This window comes from Ahaetulla prasina, chromosome 5 (assembly GCF_028640845.1).
Source record: "Ahaetulla prasina isolate Xishuangbanna chromosome 5, ASM2864084v1, whole genome shotgun sequence".
NCBI lineage: Eukaryota > Metazoa > Chordata > Lepidosauria > Squamata > Colubridae > Ahaetulla > Ahaetulla prasina.
The window spans coordinates 37,656,067-37,681,043 of NC_080543.1; the positions used below are offsets into that span (position 1 = coordinate 37,656,067).

The following is a 24,977-nucleotide window of genomic DNA, read 5'->3' on the forward strand; positions in this document are numbered from 1 at the left end:
ATTCTTGATCCTTGAAATGACTTCACCCCCAATCCCTAAACCTGTAAAATGATTAGCATTTCTTCATGAAAGAATTTGAAAACTGACATTCTCATTGATTTTTTATCATTCCTGTTAATGTTCCTGAACATACAGCATTATTTCATTTCTCTAAAGAAAAAACATTGCACAAACAAACATGTTATCTGAAAAAATACTTCATTTATTTTTTATAGAGATGTATTCTTCACAGTTCATTAAGACATTCAATTCACAGGATGGATTATAGCACATTAACATTATGGTTAAAATGAATTGAAAAGAAAACTTGAGTACATTATAATTTATAAATGTAAAAGCCATTAGCAGAAAAAAAGAAGATGGTAACTAAAAAAGCCTTGCACTGAAATTATATAAAAAATGTAGATATCTATAAGGCTCAGCTAGAGATCATTTTACTTCCATTTCAAAAAATGTAAGGATATACTTAGTTATTTTATTTATGCTTCAATAATTTTTTTAAAAGTTAAAACTGTGTCTAGTGTAACAATGTAATTTAAGTTAAACAAATGTCTACATTTTTCTTCAATTTAAATTCATTTCTCTGGCATACTGTCCCTTTTTTGCCTTCTAGTACATTTTTTAAATATTGGTAACATGCCAATGTTTTTACTAAAGAATTACAGACCAAAATATGTAATAGCTTTAACAAGAAAATGAATAGATGGAACTAATCAAACATTTTAATGATGTTTTTCTTTTCTAAACTACAGGTCATTTAAAGTGGTAGATGTTATGCATTCTATTTTTCACATATAAACTAAAAAGAAAGCATTTTATAAGAGTTCCTTAAATTCATCCTGCATGCTACTTGCAACAATTGATCAAAATGTAAAATTCCATTGTAAAATACCATCAAGAAAAACTATATGTACTTGTATCTTTTCTTGTATAGTGACCAACACACTTCAGCCAAAGAAAATTATGTAATTCAGACAATTGTTGGCTTCTTGGTATCCTCTGAGCTTCCCCTTTTTCTTGCAAACATTTCATTTACAGGCTAGGTGACATCATCATTGCATTGAGGAACAGAGTTTTCAGGTTTCTTTTATACAGAAAGAGTATATGCAGAAAGAGAAATCCGGAATTACATATAATCTTCTTTAAAAATACAATTTTAGTAAATACAAAGTCTTCTGAGCGGGCATAAGCTATTAAGGTGATTGATCTTTCCAAACTTTGCCTCTTAAATGGACATGATGTAGCATTATGATGAGTTAAGCATTTGGCTTGCTTAACATATTAAACAATAATTGGTGGTTACTGGGAGTGCTTATGCTACTTCTTAACCAAATCTTGCACAGCTACTTGATTGGCCATATAAACATTCTTAGGTTTCTTATATTCATTACTGTGATCTTAAAACATGAGAGTTAAATATATTCCTTTATTTTTGTGTTACTTATAACAATGATATTGAATAATACTAAAATAAACAATTTAGAATTTTATAAACATCACAGATCCTTGCATCTATGACTTTCAGCTATAGTAAGTTAAATAGTGCAAATAAAGGAAAACTGCTAAAATGAAAATACAATGAGGTATTGCAGTATGGGAAAAGCTATCACATTTTTGTGGTATAAATTGTTCAGATGTCCACTTCATCAGGTCATAAAGTGACCATTTGCAGAGACACATGTATGTACTCGGTACGTGGAAAGAAGATTATACAAGTATGTATGCATTTTACAAAATGTGCCTTTTACACAGGCAAGCAAACCAGCAAGTAAAAATTGGTATTTGTCACAGAATTATCCAAAGTACGAATGAACACAGAATCCATTGAAGTGAATAGAAGAGGTTACATGGGTGTGATCCACAGAACGCCCCTGCTGAAATGGAGTGAACAGATTAATCGGGCAAGACGTTAATATAATCTTCACCAACATCTGGAGAGAGGATGAGAAAAAGATTATCATATTTCTTTAAATTTCAGTGCAAAAAGTTATGGTTCACATTCACAATGTGCTTCTTAAATAATCAATGTTGATTTAAACACAAAGTAGAAAGAGTTTATTTACTACATAAGACTCAGTAGAATGAGGATTCTATCTATTACATGACTACCTTACAATATACAATTCAAGGGGGCAGAAACTTGAATGCAGAACAGAAATCTGTAGCAAAAATTATTTCTTTTTTTACCTCACACATCCATTCCTACTTTTGCTCCTTTGTATTCTGGTTGAATTGTGTTTTCAGTATTAAATGTAATTCAAGTCAAAATCTTAGAAGGCTTGTATTTATGGCATGTTTTATCAGCCTTCCACAGCAGATAATTTATATCCCAATAGCTCCTTTCATTTCCCCCCAGCCCTATAGAAATGTGTATAACTATTTCACTTTGTAGGATGGTGTCTCCTTCAGTTGTAGTGCCTCAAGATAGAAAAGCAATCCACTTCCAATCAAAAGTGTCAGTGGGACAGTTCATTTTGGCAGGAATGTACTGTACTTTTGTTCTACGATTCCAAAGTAGTAAGTATCACTCCAATGTGACACTTGGTTGTAGACTCCTTTTCACACTCTCACACTCACACACAATCAAAAGCATTGATGTTTTAGTAAAAAAGCCAAAGCAAAGCTGTTTTTTAAAGAATTTGCATACGCCTACATGCATATTGTATTTTGCTTCTCTTTTTTTAATTTTGAGACTGACACAAAAGGAACTTTTTTTTCCACTGTAAAGATGAATGAGATTATTTATAACAATGTGAATTTAAATTTAACCTGTTTAGGTACTGCCTAACTCCAGAATTACCCTGATGGCTCGCAATAAGGCAAAGAATAAAATACAAATACAACTCTAAAAGACAAAACCACCACCAATAAAATAGAATAAGTACAATATAAATAAAAAAATCTAGCTAACATAATGTATCAACAAACTTGTAATCACCCTAGTCCAAGGTCTGGGAGTGGTTGTGTCTAAGGCCCTCCAGAACACTAACAAGGTGGGAACCATCCAGTTTTCAGGGGGATGATTGTTCCAGGGGGCAGACAGATAAGGCCATGCATATCAGTTTTTACAATACTATATAATATTCTGCTAACTACCTTTAGTTGTTTGCCGCTAATAGTTATATTTTTGACATAAATAAAATTTTAAAGGACTTTGCTTCTTTCAGATGTTCAGTGCCTTTAAAAATACCGAGTAGACTACTTCTGTCAGACTGCTACATTATCTAGCGTAATGTTGTTCTCTTCCTGATGTATGTTATAACATCTCAGTATACCAGCAGTTCAATCCTGAATGGCTCAAGGTTGACTCAGCCTTCCAGCCTTCTGTAAACCACTTAAAGAGGGATGTAAAGCACTGTGAAGCACTAACTAAGTCTAAGTGCTATTGCTGCTATGCTTTTATGCAGGTGGACCCTGATTTACACCTGGGACCACATTTTCCATTGGTTGTAAGTGAGCCACTGCAGAAAATGCATGTGCTTGATTTTATGACAATTTTGCTTTGATTGTTAAGTGAAATCATTGCAATCATTAGGTGAATCATGTGGTCAGTAAGCAGATCTGGCTTGACCCAATGACTGCTTGTTGGCTGGAAAGGTTACAAAGAGCAATTTATTTATTTATTAAATTTATTTGCTACCATCTTGTTTCGAGGCTAATGAAAGTGTCATAAATAATGCCAGTTGCATTTGATCATGTGACTGGAGGGTGCTGCAACTGTCATAAGTCACTTTTTTCAGTGCCATTGTAATTTGACGCTTGCTTAATGATTTTAAGTCAAAGAGTCAAAGACTACTAGTACATTTTATCTAGAGTTTGACCTTGAGAATGCAAAGTATATATGTGACCACTGACCTACAGGGCACAGTCAGATGTTAAAATATTCTCCATCAGTTCTTCAGCTAGGATAATAGTATGTGGGCACAAAATTTGCCAGGCATATTAGTAATGAGGCTAATAGCCGATCCTGTCCTTATTGTTTTAATGTGGAAAAAGTTAAGAAGAGGGATTGATGAATGTCGGTAATTTTATTGCCCCCCCTCCAATAAGAATGTTCAACTAGCTGGATAACAATAATCACAACCACTCAACAACCTAACATAGGGTGGTATTTGAAATGGTGAGTTTAACAACTTAGCATGTTGCCCATTTAATAGGATATAGGAGACAATTGTGTACTTGCTTGAAATGTTGCCATTGTTACTTCCTCAAACCCCCATAGCTTCAACCTTAAACTGACTACCGTGGACCTCACACCATTCCTAAGGGTCTGTAAGGGGGCATGCATAAGTGCACCAATGTGCCTAATGTCCCTGTCCTACTGTCCCCATTTATTTGTACTCATTTCATGTGCTCATGTGTTCATGTCCATGTTTATACTTATGCCTGTTATCTTGTACATGTTTGACAAACTAACTAACTAACTAACTAACTAACTAAATAAATAAATAAATAAATAAATAAAAATAAATATTGGGTCACATGAACCAGAGAGGAGTTACTATTGAGTTTTTGGACTGAACTTAAACTGGTTCTTCCTGCAAACTGAAGAATTTTTCCATCCACACAAGATATGGTAGCTGTGGCTAGGTGAGCTTTTGCACACCTTTGGTTAGTGTATCAGTTGCGCCCATTCCTGGACCAAGAGTCCTGCTCACCGTCACCTATCTCTTTGTAACCTCTTGCTTAGATTACTGTAACATGCTTTACATGGGGCTATCTTTGAAGAGTATTCGGAAACTTCAACAGCTGCAAAATGTAGGTGCATGGGTAATGAATGGTGCCGGCTATGTGTCACGTGTAAAATTACTTCTCCGTGAGCTGCACTGGCTGCTGGTGTGTTTCTAGGTGCAATTCAAGGGTGGTGGTTGTCATTTTTAAAGCCCTGCATGGCTTGTATAGGTTATCTGAAGGACTGTCCTTTTCCAAGAGCTTCTACTCATCCAACTCAATTAAATAGATTGAGAATGCTGCAGATCCCATCAGTCAAGGAGTGTTAACTGGCAGGAACTATAAGACAGGGCTTTTTTGCTGTAGCTCCTGTGTTATGGAATATTCTCTCAGAGATTAGAATAGGCTTAACCCTTTTGGCCTTTTGCAAAGTTTTAAAACCTGGGCTATGTGTTAAGGGTCTTGGTTATTTGGCTTTATTATTAGTAGATTAATTATCTCAGTTAGGGTTGTACTTGTAGCTGTTATTATTATTTTAATGTTTTTTATTATTTTGTTTTATACTTTTAGAATTGTAAGCGACTCAGAGGCACTTGATTGAGTTGAGTGATTATAGAAATTGAAAAAATAAATAAGTTTCCAGCTTATGAATTAATTTTACTGGTAAATCTGAAAGCTGTTAATATTTACTAATTTGCCAATTTGCCTAAATTTCATAGGCTTCCTCTAAACAAATTCCATTTTGTTGAGGGAACATTGTGCAAGCGTTTTGCACTGCAGGGGAAACGAAGTATTGAGAGTTATTCAATGAGACTAGAATTCAATTCAGGGAATGCTGTTGTTACAAGAAGAAGCAAGGTCTGGACTCAAGCTCATTTAAATGCTGAAATTCTATTGATAACAGGATAGGCATTTCTGCTATGGCTGTGAGGAGACTCTGATCTGCTCTGAAGGCTAGATTCTGGGCAAAAAGTAACATATCTCATTGGTTCCTGCAAAGGAAGAGCCATGCATTCTGTCACACCAGATTTGGTATGTGACAGTAATCTGAACACCAAATCCAGAGCCAATGCGTTCCTAAAACAATGTTTAGTTTTGGATAATAATAGTTAAAGCCACTTCCAATCCCACAATGCTATAAAAATACTGTGTATCACATCACCTAAGAAATGAATTGCCCATATTTTTATAACAATCCTCTAAAGAATTTCTCTAGACAGATTAGTCTTCCTTCCTCCTCCCTCCGTCCCTCCTTCCCCCTCCCTCTCTCTCTTTTTCATTCATAAAAGCAAACTTTAGTAGTCTATGCTGGTAGTTTCTTAATTTGAAATATATAAATACTTTTACCACCTTTATAATTATTTGTCTCTTACCTGGATCCTCATATGCTTCTTCTTTAGTGACATACACAGTCTGAGTTTCTTGATAGTAAGGACAACGATTTACAGGGTAGCACAGATTGATTACTAGGCCTTGATTTGGCTTTTTGTAGTTTTCAATTAAACTGTTTAATGTTTTGAAGACATGTCTTGGAGTACCTTCAGATGTCTAAAATATAAGAACATTGAAGCTAAATTTACATTTAATATTTTATTAATAATTTATTTCATATCCAAAAGATAATTAATGACTGAAATAGATTCATTTCAGATATGATTATAGCTAATGTAGCATGTCTTTAAAATACCCCAAACTATGACCTTCAGCATTTTTTTATATTAATACAGGATCAGAATTAAACATAATTAATCACAATTTAAAATTCATGGAAGTTGGAAAAATAAGGTAATCTAAGCACATTCTAGTTTAACATGCGTCTTCCCCTTCCAATTGGTAAAATTGCATGTAAATTTTGTAGGAGTCTATTAAAATTATATTTCTTTACATTTAAGGAATAAGGAATAGATTATACATTTTCTTACCTGCATCATAAAATGTCCATTACTTTTCCTGAAGATTCGGTAAGTGTAGATAAGATGTTCATAACTAATTTTTAGAATGGAAAGTGTATTAGCAATTGGTATGTTCGGGAACTGGGAAAGTAAAATAAACTGAAGAATCATATACCTAAAACTGATAACCATAAAGAGAAATATGCACAAAATGTATAAATTTGTCACTGGTAAACACAACTGTAACTAATTAAGTTTTAATTTCTAGAAATAGGTATCGGCTAAATAAATAGGAACTTTGTTGTGGTGTGAAAATTCTGAACAAATATATGAATTAATGTCTCCAAAGCAAATAAAAATCTGTTCTGCCATTCTGGAGAAGAAAAAAAACAACAACGATTATTTATATTGACAAGTTAAAAGAGTAGACATCCCAAGTCAGTATGGAATAATTACATACACTTGCCTCTAAATAATTTTTATGAATACGAATTGCCTTTAAGCTCAGTAGCAATGACAATTGTCATCACACGACTGGTTGAATTCATACATGAGAACTGGCTTCCATATATGCTATGTATATTATCCTACATATCTGTTTCTACACCATACATCATTTGAGGAAAAGATGGAGAGAGCTGGTGGATAAAAAATACCCTGATTAAAAGTATGTTATTAGGATCTAACTTGAATCGGTAATGATTTGAAATATATCACCTCCAAAAACAGCATATAATTTTATTGTACATTTATTTCTATATTTAAATTTGGGCTAGATATACACTGCAGTTTATAATATAGCAGATTCAATATTATGTATACTCCAACTAAGTATATGTGCCTGGAACAATTTCCTCACTTTCTGAAAACATGGTAGTTGGTTCCCAAAAGTGCAAGCATCTAAAAATGCAACTCAGTCCATAAAACATTAGTCATGTCTTTATATAATACCAGATTCAACTGAACATTTGCATTTCTTCTAATTGAATCCTTTCCTTTAACAATAAAAAGTTATTTTAGTTACATAAAAGTGGAAGTACTTACAAAACGCACAGGCAAAGAGCGCCCGGTATGCTCTCACTGTCTCGTACTAAAAAACTTCCATTTATTCCTACTTTGCTCAGTAATTCTTCACACTTTTCTTTAGTTATATTTCCATGAAAAAATTGAAATTCCATTTATGTATAAAACTGTTTGCAGATTAATTCTTAGGAGTCAGCTAAAAGTATGACCTGTTCTCTGCTGAACTGTGGAACAAAGAATATATAAACTGTTAAGTGTACAATCTCTGTGTATGATTTGTTGTTTCCTTTATGCAAAAACTAGGAGGGTAATACAGGAAGTACTAACTGATAAGTAGGTTAGTCATCACCATAGGTGTTAAAACAAAGACCTTCATTTCTTTGGATTTTAGTTAGAACAAGAGGATACGTAAACCCTAATCAATTTATTATAATCCATCTAATATCTGTTTGAATTTGTAAGGAAATATGACACAGACATATTGAGTATAATAACTTAGTCATAAAAACTATAAAATAGTCTGCTGAAATCTATGTTTGCAAAAAATGTTTGTTCCATCCTCACTAAGAAGCAAGGCTATCTTGTCTTAAAGCAGCAGGCCAACAGAACAGAGATCTTTTGCAAAGAATTCAAAAAGAAAGAAGAAAAAATAAAAAGAAGGAAAACATGAAATCCATAATTTCAAAGTGATATAAACAGATTAATGATATAGTTTGGAAATATCTAAAAAAGAGAGCAATGGATAAATCCTATGCCACAAGAATAAAAAAAAGTTATCGTTGAGGAATTATAGAATTTTTGGTTCCATATAAAAATAGAATGAGCTGTTTTTATTTAGAATAAATAAATATTTTATATACAATCCTTAGAAAATGAATTATGTGTTCAATAAGAATAGAATAAATTATGTATTTAATAAACTAAGTTAGAAAGTTTGATTATGAACAATAGCTGTTAGACTTAGCTAACAGAAGAATAACTATTAATAAGGTACACTGTGTAGGTAACACTACTCTAAAAGCTGAAGAGGCAAATGATCTGCATGTTCCAGTCCTGAAGCACAGTTACAAAAATGAGATTACAATTAAATATAAAGAAGGTAAAGTAACCAGCCTTAGAATCAACAAGGAGATTCTGAAATAGTGCACAGCTTCTGTCTTTTACAATTAACTATCAATCAACAATCAAGATTTTCTGAGCTCAGTTAGTAATGCTCTAGTCATTTTCCGCTTGGATTATTGCAACAAAGAAAAAAAAACAGAAAAGAAAAATATGGCAAAGAAAAAATAACAATATAGTAAAAAAAACAAAACCCAAATATATAGAGAAATGGCTTTCTTCATCATAAGTATAAAAAAATTAGTAACTTATGACCTTCTCTTAAAATACAACAAATGCTGTCTTCTTCCCAAATTCCAATGTCCTACTTATAAACTTCAGCATTTCAGGCCCTGTCACCAAAAACCCATTAAAAATTATTCGAGACCACAGCAAAACTATTTTAACCTTGATCAAATAAACCAACTTTATATCTCTTCCTTTTTACTTTTACTTTAGACCCTTGAAATAATGTGGAACAAGTTCTTTTCATTGTTTTCCCTTTTCACAAATTTTTTTCAAAGCTCCAACGAGCCCCTTTTGTAAATTCAGAAAAAAATAATCCAGGTCATTTTCTTGGCTTGTTAATTATATATCCCTTTTAATTATTAAGATATAAGTCAGTTTCTTTTGTGTAGCATCTTTTTCTATATCATTCTTGTAGCATGTCGTTTTTAAATCCACTTTTAAATCAGTCTCAGTGTTTGTCTGGTAAAAGTTGTTATTCTTACATAACATCTTTTAAACATTCTTTTTTGTTGTTTTAACTGTTTATTGAAATTTCTTACAGCATACAATACAAAGAAAATGAAGGTAACAAAAGGAGGGGACAGTTTTTTTCTTTTCTCCCGTTTTTTCTTTTCCACTCTGCACTCCCCTACCCACTTTTCTAGAGGCAGACATTCTTAAAATTAATTTCTCAGTCCATTGTTCAAAAATATCTTGAATTAAGTCCAATGTTAAAATATTTTGCTCGACTCTCAGATTTTTCTTCTCCTTTAATCATAATCTTTAGTTCCTTCTAGTTCCCTCTAGTGTCCAAAGTTCAAAGTCTCATCCTATCATTTTTTAAAAAAAGAATTCAAACGAAAAACATTTTCCTGAGATTCCTAATAACTGAAAAGCAGTTAACAATTAGTTTCTGAAATTGATTAGAAAAGGAAGTGTCTTTTTGAAGGTGGCAATCATGGTTTCAGCAAAATAACTATTCCCTCATCTCCCAGAGCTCTAAACTCTCTGGAGACTGGAAAATTGTGGGCGAGAGGAATTATGAAGAGCCAGTCTACCTGCTTTTATCCAAACCATATTCAGTTTGCCATTTCCTTCCTGGAATTCCAGCATTGGAGCTAGGTCTTCATATAATATATATATCCAATGTAGGCTAATATTGGTCATTTGAGCCTTGAAAGAGGACTGGGCTGATTTGCTCAATGATCTATCAGTTTGTTTCCTTGGCTGTCTGAGGTATTCTTGGGAGTCTTCTCCAACACCATAGTTCAAAACTGTCAATATCCTGTTCCTTCAGAGGTCCAACTTTTACTTTCTTAGATAATCACAGAGAGCAGCAATGCTTGCACTATTTTGATCTTTGTAGGTATAGACACATCACATTTGAATATCTTTTCCAAGGCCTTCATTGCTGCTCCATCGAGTAATAACCTGTGGCATATTTCTTGACTGCTTGTTTCTTACTGTTGATGGTTGCTCCTAAACAACTTTGATAGGCTGAGAGTTTAATAAGGCATTCTACTGATTGGTTATTCGTGTCACTCATGTAGATCACATCATCTTCCCATATATGGAACAGATGCTGCAATATTATATAGTATTTTGTAAAACAACTCCAGAAGCAGTAGAAAATCAATCAAAACAGAGAGGATTTTGAAAAGCTAGAAAAGTGTTTTCAAACTACCTGATTCAATTTGCTATTTTAAAATAGGCACCCACACTGGTTCACAGATCTATTTCAGTGCACTGATTTTATCAAAGCACGACATCAAAGCCTTGCACTGCACTGCACAAATAGTTCTGTAAATACACTGTATGTGGTTGTCAGACTTGTGAAGCAAACCAAATAGGAAATACAACCAGATGAGGTAATTTACTTTATTGTAAAGCTACATTGACAGAATCTAGCAAATCTGAATGTACATTCCCCTCTTTCTTTTCCTCTCAAGAAACTAGGGTGGCTCTCTTCTGACCTATTGCCCTGCTCATTATCTAGCTGTGGGCTATGCTGCTTGTTATCTGATGGTTCCCTTGGAACCAACCATTTGCTCAGTCTTCCAAGTTCATTCCCATGTACCTTTACATGGTTGTACCTTTACATGGTTGATTAATAAAACCGAGAGAGGTTTGGGGGCATTTTAAAGGTTTAACAAATTTATCATGGCATGAAACTTCCTGAAAGATAATAGATACTGTTTATGCACATGAAGATTGTCTGTGGGTTTTTTGTACATGGGGAAAAATTTGTAAGCAATAGAATCAAAGGAAGTGAAATGCAAAATGGAAAATTAATTAAGATTAGTCTGATAAAACCCCTATTTTGATTCATTACAAATCCATCATAAATGAACTACTTTTGTAGTTCAGCTGTTTCATACTAGCATTTACTTTTGAAATTCTTCATTATTTTTATTTATTTATTTATTTTTATTTTGTCACACAGTATATATAAGCGTAAGCATGAAATAACTATACAATATATAAGCATATATATAAGTATGGGTATGTAATAACTATATTAATGGTATATAACGAAAAGAAACAATAGAACAGGAATGGTAGGCACTCTTGTGCTCTTATGCACGCCTCTTACAGACCTTTTAGGAATGGGGTGAGGTCAATAGTAGATTGTTTTTGGTTGAAGCTTTTGGGATTTTGGGAAGAGACCACAGAGTCAGGTAGTGTATTCCAAGCATTAACAACTTTGTTACTGAAGTCATATTTTCTGCAATCAAGATTGGAGCGGTTAACATTAAGCTTAAATCTATTGTGTGCTCGTGTATTGTTGCAGTTGAAGCTGAAATAGTCTTTGACAGGAAGGACATTGCAATAGATGATTCTATGAATTAAACTCAAGTCATGCCGAAGACGGTGTAGTTCTAAATTTTCTAAACCCAGGATTTCAAGTCTGGTGGCATAAGGTATTTTGTTGTATTCAGAGGAGTGGAGAACTCTTCTTATAAAATATTTCTGGACATCAATATTGTATTGATGTCAGAAATGTGGTATGGGTTCCATACAGTCGAACTGTATTCAAGAATTGGTCTAGCAAATGTTTTATATGCTCTGGTTAATAGTGTAGTGTTTTTGGAGAAGAAGCTACGCAAGATTAGGTTTACAACTCTTAAAGCTTTTTTTGCGATGTAATTGCAGTGGGCTTTGGCACTTAGATCATTTGATATGAAAACTCCAAGGTCTTTAACAGGGTGGGGGTCATCTGTAAGGTAATGTCCGTCAAGCTTGTACTTAGTGTTTAAGTTCTTTTTTCCAATATGTAAGACTGAGCCTTTGTTGGTAGAGATTTGGAGTTGCCAAGTTTTAGACCATTCAGATACAAAGTCAAGGTCTTTTTGAAGAGTAGCTGTATTGTCGGTGGTGTTAAATAGTTTGACATCGTCAGCAAAGAGAACACAATTACTTGTAATTTGGTCACAGAGATCATTAATGTGTAATATGAAGCGTATTGGTCCAAGAACACTGCCTTGGGAAACGCCACTTTTGACAGGAACTGGATTTGATATAGCATTGCCAATTTTGACCACTTGTTGTCTGTTTGACAGGAAAGTTGTTATCCAATTGTGGAGGGGACCTGAGATGCCGTAGGATTTTAGTTTTTGGAGAAGTTTATCATGTACTACTGAGTCAAAGGCTTTACAGAAGTCTATGTAGACTGCATCTATTGCTTTGCCCTGATCAAGATTTGTAGTCCATATGTTTTTGCAGTGAAGAAGTTGTAATTTACATGATAATTTTTTTTTAATCCAAATTTACTCTATGTATGATTGTTTTTAGGTTAATAAGCATATTGAATATTGAAATTCGCTCCTGCTAGTTTCTAAATACTATTTCAGAGCTCTAATTTATCTCCTTTTAAAAGCTGGTTATTGTATCCCATTTTATACCTACCACCCACTTTTATATCTCTGTTAGTAGTAAAATTTTCTAACTGCCCACTGGTTCCACAGTAATACGCCGTGTATGCGCATGTGTTGTGTCCCACCCCCACTCCGACGAACGAGTCAAGGAAGTCCGTAACAAATTTGGCAACGAAGCCTCTGCAGCTTGCCAAGTTCTTTCGAGGTTTATCAGGGCAGGCAGGAGTCCAAGTTGTGACTTCAGCGATAGGGTCCGGTATCAGCAAACTAGATAAGACTTTGCTTGACTCAAGGTTGGAATGCCAAAAGCAGGTCCTTTATATAGTCTGTGGGGTGTGGCTCCATGACTCAGCATTTATCCAGGCCTGCCCCACCCTTCCTTCTGCTGGCGTCGCCTCTCAGATCTCCGGAAGTGAGGGTCCACCCACCCTGAATTGTCTTTAGCTGGATCTGCTGTCAGTGTCTGGGAAAGGGAGGGGTCAGAGGGAGCAGGCCCGGGTAATTCTACCACCTGGCTGGCTTCCTGCTCTGAAGGCTAAGCCAAAGGAACACATGCTATATGAGTGAGGTTTATTGGGCTTCTCCTTTCACTCCTTGAATCCTCTCCAGGCACGGGGCCAGGGCCGGGGGCTGGAGTCATGACAGGACGTTCATCTTCATTATCAGACTCGGAGTCTGATAAAAGGCCCAGTTGGAGATGGGAGGGGCCCGGCTGAGGAGAGGAGGGAGGATGAGTCACAACAGCATGCCTCTCGTGCATCGTGGATTGGGTTTGGGGGTGGTGCCGGCTACCAGCTCTGCTTGTCTGTTACAGCTGGGTGGTGTGGGGGGAGATGTGCGAGTTGTTCTGGGACAAGGCTCTTTTGTTTGTGGTCACACTGTAGCGCCATTTAGTTTCATTTACATAACGTGAACTAAACTTATGCGTGGACGATACAAATAGTATATTTTCAGAAATTTAAATTGTCACAGGGAATTTTATGAAAACCTAATAAAATGTTTTTAAATAATGCTATGAAAACTAACTGTATCTTTTTTTTTAATTGAAAAAGTTTTACAACAACAATTAAATTTTTTCCCTCCCCTCCCCCCTCCCCTCCTTCCCCCCTCCCTCCAAAACCCCCCCCCCCGACTTCCCGGAGCAAACACAAGGTATAGTTCAATAAACAAACAGTCATACATTAAATTTTTAAAATCTAACACAATTATAATCCTTCTCTCACATAACCTGACTTCTTCCATTAAAATCAAAACAACATCCTTCATTCAAAGGCAATCTGAAATTTCTTAATCTGATATCTATTTTGAATATAGTCAATCCAATTCTTCCATTCATTTAAATATTTTTCTTGAGTACTGTCTTTCAAGAAGGCTGAGATTTTAGCCATCTCAGCCAAATTGGAAACTTTCAATATCCATTCTTCTATTGTGGGTAATTCTTTTTTCTTCCAATATTGTCCAATCAACAGTCTTGCTGCTGTTATTAAGTTCAAAATCAATTTAGTCTCAATCACTGTACAGTCTGTTGTTATTCCCAAAAGGAAAAATTGTGGTAGGAACTTTATCTTCTTCTTCAGAACATTCTGCATAATCCACCAGATTCTTATCCAGAAAGACTTAATTTTCTTACAAGTCCACCATACATGAAAATATGTAGCATCATCACAATTACATCTCCAACATTTCGCTTGCATATCTGGATACATACATGATAATTTCTTAGGATCTAAATGCCATCTATAAAACATCTTATAAAAATTTTCCCTTAAATTCTGCGCTTGCGTAAATTTAACATTTCTGACCCAATTTTTTTCCCATGTTTCCAACATTATTGGTTCCTGAATATTATGTGCCCATTTTATCATACAATCCTCTTTCAGAATCTATTTCTATCAACACAGTATACAATCTCTTTATATGCCCCTGGGTTTGATTTCTAATTTGTTTAACCAAATTTTCTTCATTTTGAATAACACCAATTTTCTGATCTTCTTTCCATCTAGCCTTTAACTGTCCATATTGAAACCAAGTATAATTCCTCCCTTCTTCTTTTAATGTATCCAAAGATTTTAGTTGTAAATTTCCCCTCTCATTATATAAAAGATCTTTATAAGTAATCATTTCTTGTTCCTGTTCTATATTTATATTCTCTACTGCATGCCGAGGACTTGCCCATATAGGAATTTTATAATTTAACTTATAATAATATTTTTTCCAGACACGCAGAAGAGAAATTCTCAACACATGATTCTTAAAAGCTTTATCTACTTTCTTATCATACAATAAATATGCATGCCAACCATATAATAAATCATAACCTTCTATATTCAAAATCCTTTCCTCTGTCAAATTAAACCAATCACTTATTACCGAAAGAACAACTGCTTCATAATACAGTTTTAAATTAGGCATTTTTAATCCTCCTCTTTCCCGTGTATCTTGCATTATTTTCATTTTGACTCTCGCTTTTTTCCCTTCCCATATAAATTTATTAATTCCAATCTGCCATTCTTCCAAATTTTTGTCTTTCTTAATTATTGGTATCATCTGAAACAAGAACAAGAATTTAGGCAAAACATTCATTTTTATAGCTGCTATTCTCCCCAACAAAGATAATTGTAATTTTTTCCAAGTATTCATTTCCTTCTGAATTTTTTTCCATAACACATCATAATTGTATTTTAGGTAATGTGAATAGAAGGAAGAGTGGGGTAATGATCCATTGAGGTGAAAAGGCTTCATCATGGAGAGCAGGGTGGTAGAGTTCATCTACTAGATTAGATTTATTTGTGATAAGTCCTGGTATTTTCTCTGTCAAATTTGTTCTATAGTAGATTATTACTAGATACTAGCTGTGGAAAAAACCTAGATTTTCAGACATACAGTACAATTCAATCTATTAAAATTTTACCTCCTTGTAAGCATTTTTCTTTACTTATTTTAATAAGGTGTAAGAATTCTTACAGCTTCTGCCAACCTAGCAGTTTGAAAGCATGTAAAAAATGCAAGTAGAAAAATAGGGACCACCTTTGGTGGGAAAGTAACCACATTCTGTGCACCTTTAGCATTTAGTCATGCCGGCCACATGACCACGGAAACATCTTCGGACAGCGCGGGCTCTTTGACTTCAAAACGGAGATGAGTACCATACCCTAGAGTCGGGAACAACTAGCACATATGTGCGAGGGGAACCTTTACCTTTTTAAGTAAGGATAAAACTACACGTTACATGCAAGTTATGTAACTATTTTTTCTGGCCTCTCAATTTTACTGAGTAATCTGGTCACTAAATTGTCATCTTAAGTTAGCAATTACAATTACTGTGAAACAAATCTATTAAAATATCTAGAATGGTTATTTTTAGCTATAGCAATAGATCATATGTGGTGTGATGACCTACAATTAGGTTTCTTATAATTATGTTACCAAATTGTTCTGATTTTTCTTCTTTTATTAATCTCTTTACACAGGCTTGTTTGTGATAATTTTTGCTAGATATTGCTGTGCTTCATTCACATACAACATATCTGAGCTGTGATATGTATGCTGTTCATAAAGCTCAGTTGTTTACTTCTGCAATTTAATTATGCCAATGTTTCAGCTGTCTTTTTAATTTTTTTGAGTCTATGGCTACAATAACAAATAAATGGAGAAATAAATAAGATTTATTTACAAGATTAATTGAATTTACTAAGATGTCCTTTCAGCATCTCGGCATCCAAAATGCTGTCTCTGCTTCTTGCATTTGACTTTCCTTGCTGCTGACAGGCTATGGTGCAATGACACAAGAGACAGAAATACTCTTTGCTTACCATGGATTTGAGAAAACAAATGTGAACTGGATTCTTAACTTTTCAACTTCTCTACTTCCTGTTTAGACTGAAACTATCTTACTTTCTGGCACAGTTGTGTTTTTCCCCCTCCTCTACTCTTCATTTTGGTAGAAACTACAAAGAATGAAATAGTGAGGCTGCTATGTTTATAACGTAGCAGAAGCTTCATTGTCATAAACTACACTGGCATATTAGGTTTAGTATGTCATCTTTATTGGTATCTTAGGGTGTGTTTATTGGGATCTCATTTCATGTTTTCGTTGTTTCCTCAGACACTTGAATTATTTCATGGATAATTAGGAGACAGGTACTTTAAAACTTTTCAGGTGTTTCAAACAACCTACACTGTTCACTTTGTGAAAAGGAGTATCCTACTTCCTTAATAACAGCAGTACATAGTTAATATAGTTAATACAAAAATAATACATAATTAATAGCAGTACAGTTGGAAGACTATTTTTAGGTTAGAAGAAAAATAAGCACTGTTCTTAGAAATTCAGCACTGAACTCTTGAAAAGAAACAGGAAGTGCATAGAGTTCTTCTCAGGAAAAGACTGAAGTGATGTGGCAGAGGTGAAGCATATGAATTCCTTTAAAAATTACAAGAATCTTTAATCATCTAATTTTATCTAAGTTCAGTATAATGATTGCTGAGGAGGAGCTAAAAAATGTACAATATTGGCTTAGGGAGGTTCAGTTTATTTACTGCATCAGTCCCATAGCGTCACATGCTGAGAAGACCTGCATGTACAAGTACAAATCTACCTACAAATTGCTACGGGGATTTTAATACATCAGGGATTTTATTTAATTTGGTTTTATTTATTTTGGTCATAGGAATCTGAAAGCATTGAAAGCAATAGTGCCAATTACTTACTCTCTTTAATGTCAGATCAGTTTTCTTACATAATATTCATAGGTCTTAAATCGCTCTAGGAAAGCATTCGCCAATATATAACCCCCCCCCCCGTGTGTATGTAATATGTAAACATGAAAGAAGCTTTAAAAAAAATTTTTAAAAATCTTTTTTGCATCTTGTTCCACAGATTCTATAGTTCCCTATAGAACAGGGGTGTCAAACTTGCAGCGTCACAGCAGCGTCACGGACGTATCGGGACTTTTTTACCCTTCACTAAACCGGGTGGGACAGGGTCAGCACATGATGCATTTGGCCTGCAGGCCATGAGTTTGACCCCCCCTGCTGTAGAACTATAGTTTTATAGGAGTTTTTTACAAGCATAGCTGAAATAAGCGCTCCATGGCTTAGGGCCTGGGTACTTACGGGACCGCCTGCTGTTACCTCATGCCTCCCACCGACCCGTACGCTCACACAGAGAGGGACTTCTCAGGGTGCCGTCCGCCAAGCAATGCCGGCTGGCGGCCCCCAGGGGAAGATCCTTCTCTGTGGGGGCTCCTACCCTCTGGAACGAACTTTCCCCGGGTTTACGCCAAATACCTGACCTTCGGACCTTCCACCGCGAATTGAAAACACATTTATTTATTCGCGCGGGGCTGGCTTAAATTTTATTGGTTTTAAATTTTTATTATTAATTTTTAATGGGTTTTTAGTTTTATATGTTTCAAAGTTTTTAGGCCAATTATGTAATAAGTCTTTTAATTCGTATTTTAATTGTATATTGCACTCTTTGTTTTTACCTTGGCTGTACACCGCCCTGAGTCCTTCAGGAGAAGGGCGGTATAAAAATCGAAATAATAATAATAATAATAATAATAATAATAATAATAATAATAATAATAATAATAATAATAATAATAATAATAATAATAATAATAATAAATAGTAGATATTATCTTGGATTAACATACAGAAAAAAATGGCAGTTCATTTGGGCTGCCTGGGATCTGGGTTTGAAATCCTGCATGTCAGATGCCTGCAAAAGTAGTAAACACCAAATACCTGGACTTTTTTTTTTTCTTTCAAAAAAGCCTAGGAAAAAGAGGTGCTCTGGAAAGTAAAATCATATTTTAAAAAATGAAAGGTTTAAATTGATAAACCTCACTGTTCTAAGCAAAGATCATAGTCACAGTGCTATTCTAATTCTGCTATTGGGAAAGAATGGAATTTATTATATAGTTCATGGTGAGCATTTGCTGTGTTGAAAGTACAATTCTTTCTTTACAAAGTAGCCAATGAATTTTTAGCTTAGCCTGCAAAAAATAGAAGCATTCTCTCACAAATGGGTTTAAGCACTTAAGGCAATACAAACATGGAAATGTATACTTTGGAAGTGGACTAGAAAAGCTTACCCTGACATTATTTTGAAGGTAAGGGATTAACAAAAGGCAATGTCATTCAATTCTACCTTTCAGAAATGATTCTGTGTGGGTTCTGCAACAGAGCAACCGGGCAATGATTTATGCTCAAATTATGATGTAGTTAAAATCATGCTATTATTCCTAGGTGCAAGAATGATTTTGAAAAGCTAGAGAAATAGTTTTGATCAGTATTTTCTCATTTTAAGTAACAAACATAACATGAGAGCATTTCTTTAAAAAAAGAAGCAGAGAAATACTTTATTAATCTGTCCCTATCAGTGGTAATTTGAAGTAGGAGAAGGAGAAATACTCATTCATTTTCATCTTTTCATTCCAATTGCTCCATTAAAAACATTTTTATTTCCTCTGAGGCAGATGGGTGGTTAAGCAATAGAAAAACAAACAAACAAACAAATTAAAATAAATTAAAATAAAAATAGACCATTGAATTAGCATCATCAGAATATTACCATCTGCTTCAGAGGATATTATTCAGATAGCCCAATTTTACCAATGACCACCTTATAGCGTTTATTCTGTAGCAATGACCTTGACAAAGAGCTCTTAGCCCATTGTTTAACCCTAGAATAAGAAACAAGAAGCAAAAGGCAATTAGCATATTTCCAGTAATTTATTGGTTTGGTTGTAAATTACAGAGGAATTACTGAGTCTGTCATCTGCACTTCTATGACTGTCTGGTTTGGCACTGCAACGAATCAAGACAAACAAAGACTTCAATGGATAATTAGAACTGCAGAAAAAACAATTGCTACCAAGCTGCCTTCCATTGAGGACCTATATAATGCATGAGCCAGAAAGAGGGCTGTGAAAATATCTACAGACCCCTTGCATCCTGGACATAAACTGTTTCAACGTCTACCCTCAAAGCAATGCTATAGGACACTGCACATCAGAACAACTAGACACAAAGACAATTTTCCCCCCATGCCAGCACTCTAGTAAGGCAGTGTTACCATCATTATTCTCATCTTCCCTATTACTTATTTCCTTATCTTCTTATGACTATAACTTTGTTGCTTGTATCTTATCATTTATATGATTTACTTAGAATCCTAGTATGATTTATGTTGATTGCTTATTTAGTATCCATGATTATCACTAAGTGTTGTATCTAATGTTTTATGATGAATGTATTTTTACAATGACTATGATAATGATATATCACTATTGTATGTATGCTGAGAGCTTATGTACCGGAGATAAATTTCTTGTGGGTCTAACTTGGCCAATAAAGATTTTTTTAAAAAAAATATTTTTATTACGATTTTCTTTTTTCATAACAATTGTACATATTCAACAGAACCGTGTCATTACTGTATATTTCGGATCTACCTTCCATATAATTTCTATATACATTATATACATCTAATCATCAATAGCCTTATATATATTTTGTTTTCTATTTTCTATTGAATGTCCATGTGTACCAATTTTCCCAGACCGCATAGTATTCTGAATCTTCTTTTTCTTGTAATTCTATGGTAAGCCTATCCATTTCTGTACAATCATATACTTTTTGGATAATCAGACTCTCTGGTGGTATATTACTAAGTTTCCAATATTGCACGAATGCAATACTTGCCGCTGTTAGAATGTGCAAAATCAAATATCTTGTTTCTTTATCAAGTTTTGTCTTAAACATTCCCAATGTTTGAGAAATGTTTCTGGGTTCAGTTCAATTTGGCATTTTGTTATATCCTGTAACCATCCCTGTATTTTAACCCAGTACTTTTTCACTTCGGGGTACATCCACCAGGCATGAAAGAAGATATCTTGATGTTGATTACATTTCCAGCACTTTAGACTTAGATTTGGGTACATTTTGGCCAACCTGGCTGGCACTAGATGCCAGCAGTAAAGCATTTTATATTGATTTTCTTTGTAAGCAGTAGATTTGGTTAATTTTAAATTTTTATTCCAGATTATTTCCCAATTATCTAAATCTATATTGTGCCCTATATTTTTTGCCCATGCAATCATCGGTTCTTTCACCACCTCTTCCATTCTATCAAACTCTAGTAGGTATTTGTATAATTTAGATATTAATTTTCCTTCCGGGCCTATCAATAATTTGTCTAATTGATTTGGTTCCATATCAATTCCAAATTTTTCCATGTCTTTCTTACATCTGGATTGCAATTGTAAATACGGCCACCAATCTATCGATATTCCCTGTTCCTTTAATGTCTGGATATTTTTGTGTTTTCCCTGTTCGTCTAATATTTCTGAGTATCTTGGCATCTTACTTATGTCTAGTGTGTTGGGATGGATCATCACCTCCATAGTGGATAACCAGCCAGGAATTTTCATGTAGTGTTTTTTCCTTATGTCTTGCCAATTCCGTACCAATGCATCTCTTATTCTATGTCTGTGAAAATATGAATGTGTCTTACTTCCTTTATCCATAAAGAATTCTATAATAACCCAGTTAACTGATAACAATAGAGCAGGAATGCCAAACCTTTTTGGCACCTAGTGCTGAAAAGATTGTGTGAAAACATCGCGCGTGCACACAACTCTCATCAAGGCTGCACTCCGGAAAAGCAGAACTTCCAGGTTCTAGGGCGCATGTGTGTCCGACGATCAGACCGGTTTTTGGCATTGCCACACACGCAAATGGATCGCGCTCTGAACAAGACAAACTTCTGGATTCTGGCGCGCATGCGCACCTGATAATCAGCTGGCTGGTGTGCATGTGCCCACCAATTTTTGGCACTGCTGTGCGTGCAAAGGACAGCTGATTGTCACGTGTGCATGCACACCAGAAACCTAGACGAAAACAGGCAAGGCCATGCGTGCCAGGCGACATGGCTTCACATGTCACTTTGGGCACACGTGCCATAGGTTCACCATCACGGCACTAGAGCCATGGGCTATGAATTACCGTATGTTTTTTTTTTATTTGTCAAACACAACGATATATATAAGTATAAGCATGAAATAACCATACGAATTGGATACAACCAAAGGGAACATTAGGACAGGAACGGTAGGCACCCTGGTGCTCTTATGCATGCCCCTTCCAGACCTCTTAGGAATGGGGTGAGGTCAACAGTAGATAGTCTTTGGTTAAAGCTTTGGGGATTTTGGGAAGAGACCACGGAGTTAGGTAATGCATTCCAGGCATTAACAACTCTGTTACTGAAGTCTTATTTTCTACAATCAAGATTGGAGCGGTTCACTTTAAATTTAAATCTATTGTGTGCTCGTGTATTGTTGTGGTTGAAGCTGAAATAGTCTTCGACAGGAAGTACATTGTAGCAGATGATTTTATGAGTTATACTCAGGTCATGCCGAAGGCGGCGAGTTCTAAATTTTCTAAACCCAGGATTTCAAGTCTGGTGGCATAAGGTATTTTGTTGTGATCAGAGGAGTGGAGAACTCCTCTTGAAAAATATTTCTGGACACGCTCAATTGTATTAATGTCCAAAATGAGGTGTGGGTTCCAGACGGGCGAGCTGTATTTGAGAATTGGTCTAGCAAATGTTTTGTATGCTCTGGTAGTAGTGTAATCTTTCTGGAGAAGAAACTATGCAAGATTAGGTTTACAACTCTTAAAGCCTTTTTGGCGATGTAGTTGAAGTGGGCTTTGGCACTTAGATCATTTTATATGAAAACTCCAAGGTCTTTGACGGAGTGAGGGTCATCTACTAGGTCATGTCCATCAAGCTTGTATTTAGTGTTCTGATTCTTTTTTCCAATGTGTAAGACAGAGCATTTGTTGGTTGAGATTTGGACTTGCCAAATTTTTGACCATTCCGACACAAAGTCAAGGTCTTTTTGAAGGGTAGCTGCATTGTTGGTAGTGTTAAATAGTTTAACATCATTGGCGAAGAGAACACAATTACTTATAATATGGTCACATAGGTCGTTAATGTATAATATGAAGAGTGTTGGTCCTAGAATGCTTTGGGGGACACCGCTATTGACAGGAGCAGGATTTAACATAACATAACATAACAACAGAGTTGGAAGGGACCTTGGAGGCCTTCTAGTCCAAGCCCCTGCCCAGGCTGGAAACCCTACACCATCTCAATCAGATGGTTATCCAACATTTTCTTAATAATCTTAATCTTTGATAGGGCACTGCCTATTTTGACCACTTGTTGCCTGTTTGACAGGAACACAGTTATCCAATTATGGAGGGGTCCGGAGATGCCGTAGGATTTTAGTTTTAGAAGAAGTTTGTCATGTACCACTCAGTACCACTGAGTCCAAAAGCTTTACAGAAGTCTATGTAAATTGCATCTATTGCCTTGCCCTGATCAAGATTTGTAGTCCATATGTTTTTGCAGTGAAGAAGTTGTAAATTACAGGATATTTTTTTTCTGAAACCAAATTGTTTATTAGAGAGTAGATTGTTTGTTTCTAGGTGGTAAAAGAAAATGTATTGTATTTAGAGAAAACTTTGAATTACTGCTTCTCTCTCATCTTGGCTTTTAAGAACAGTCTGGAGCCAAGTGACCATCGAAGGAAACTTATCTGAAGACATTTCAGCCAAGGCTCAAGCTCAATTTCCAGGACATATAAGTGTCAAGCTATAAAGTCCAAGGATCATGGATTTAGAGCCACTCCCAGGTGCCTGCAATTAGGCAATTCAAATCTCACCAGGCTCAAGGTTGACTCAGCCTTCCATCTTTCCCAGGTGGATAAAATGAGGACCCAAGTTATTGGGAGCAATATGCTGACTCTGTAAACAGCTTAGAGGGATGTAAAGCACTGTAAAGCGGTATATAATTCTAAGCACTATTGCTATTGCTATTTAGACTACAGATGTCAAACTTGTGGCATCATGTTGCCATCATGTGATGTTTCATGATGTTTTTTTCCCTTCGCGGAGCTGGGATTGGCGTGGCCTGTGTATGATGGATCTGGCCTGTGGGCCACCAGTTTGACACTGATTTAGATATACTAAGATTCAGGGAGGGGTTGTTCAGGCTAATTTGAATGAAGACCAAATTGTGATTATAGAGTTCTGTCCCCATGAGCAAAATAGCCAAGCAAATATGGTAAAATCTGTGTTGAAGTCAAAGGTGATCAGTAGGATACTTGAAAAACTATAGATTAAGTTCTGTAACCTTGATTTTCTTTTTCTCTGGCAGGGAACATACCGATCTACATTTTTCACGAGGCATTAAACAAGTCCTTGTGTTTACTTTAAATTTAAATCTATTGTGTGCTCGTGTATTGTTGTGGTTGAAGCTGAAATAGTCTTCGACAGGAAGTACATTGTAGCAGATGATTTTATGAGTTATACTCAGGTCATGCCGAAGGCGGCGAGTTCTAAATTTTCTAAACCCAGGATTTCAAGTCTGGTGGCATAAGGTATTTTGTTGTGATCAGAGGAGTGGAGAACTCCTCTTGAAAAATATTTCTGGACACGCTCAATTGTATTAATGTCCAAAATGAGGTGTGGGTTCCAGACGGGCGAGCTGTATTTGAGAATTGGTCTAGCAAATGTTTTGTATGCTCTGGTAGTAGTGTAATCTTTCTGGAGAAGAAACTATGCAAGATTAGGTTTACAACTCTTAAAGCCTTTTTGGCGATGTAGTTGAAGTGGGCTTTGGCACTTAGATCATTTTATATGAAAACTCCAAGGTCTTTGATGGAGTGAGGGTCATCTACTAGGTCATGTCCATCAAGCTTGTATTTAGTGTTCTGATTCTTTTTTCCAATGTGTAAGACAGAGCATTTGTTGGTTGAGATTTGGACTTGCCAAATTTTTGACCATTCCGACACAAAGTCAAGGTCTTTTTGAAGGGTAGCTGCATTGTTGGTAGTGTTAAATAGTTTAACATCATTGGCGAAGAGAACACAATTACTTATAATATGGTCACATAGGTCGTTAATGTATAATATGAAGAGTGTTGGTCCTAGAATGCTTTGGGGGACACCGCTATTGACAGGAGCAGGATTTAACATAACATAACAACAGAGTTGGAAGGGACCTTGGAGGCCTTCTAGTCCAACCCCCTGCCCAGGCAGGAAACCCTACACCATCTCAATCAGATGGTTATCCAACATTTTCTTAATAATCTTAATCTTTGATAGGGCACTGC

At 35.4% G+C, this 24,977-nt stretch overlaps 2 protein-coding genes across 2 annotated transcripts in view; one reads left to right on the top strand and one right to left on the bottom strand.

Moving 5' to 3' along the window:
- The window catches only part of LOC131199716 (T-cell receptor-associated transmembrane adapter 1), an 87,745-nt gene that overhangs the window by 4,848 nt on the left and 57,920 nt on the right, over positions 1–24,977 (top strand). The gene's annotated exons all lie outside the window — the stretch shown is intronic.
- LOC131199717 (SH2 domain-containing protein 1B-like) lies at positions 290–7,798 on the bottom strand. The gene is made up of 4 exons (XM_058185778.1): positions 7,608–7,798; positions 6,594–6,657; positions 6,045–6,219; positions 290–1,931 (listed from the first exon to the last, which is right to left on the bottom strand). The coding sequence occupies exons 1-4, from the start codon at positions 7,739–7,741 to the stop codon at positions 1,894–1,896; spliced, it is 411 nt and encodes a 136-aa protein (XP_058041761.1). The 5' UTR covers positions 7,742–7,798; the 3' UTR covers positions 290–1,893.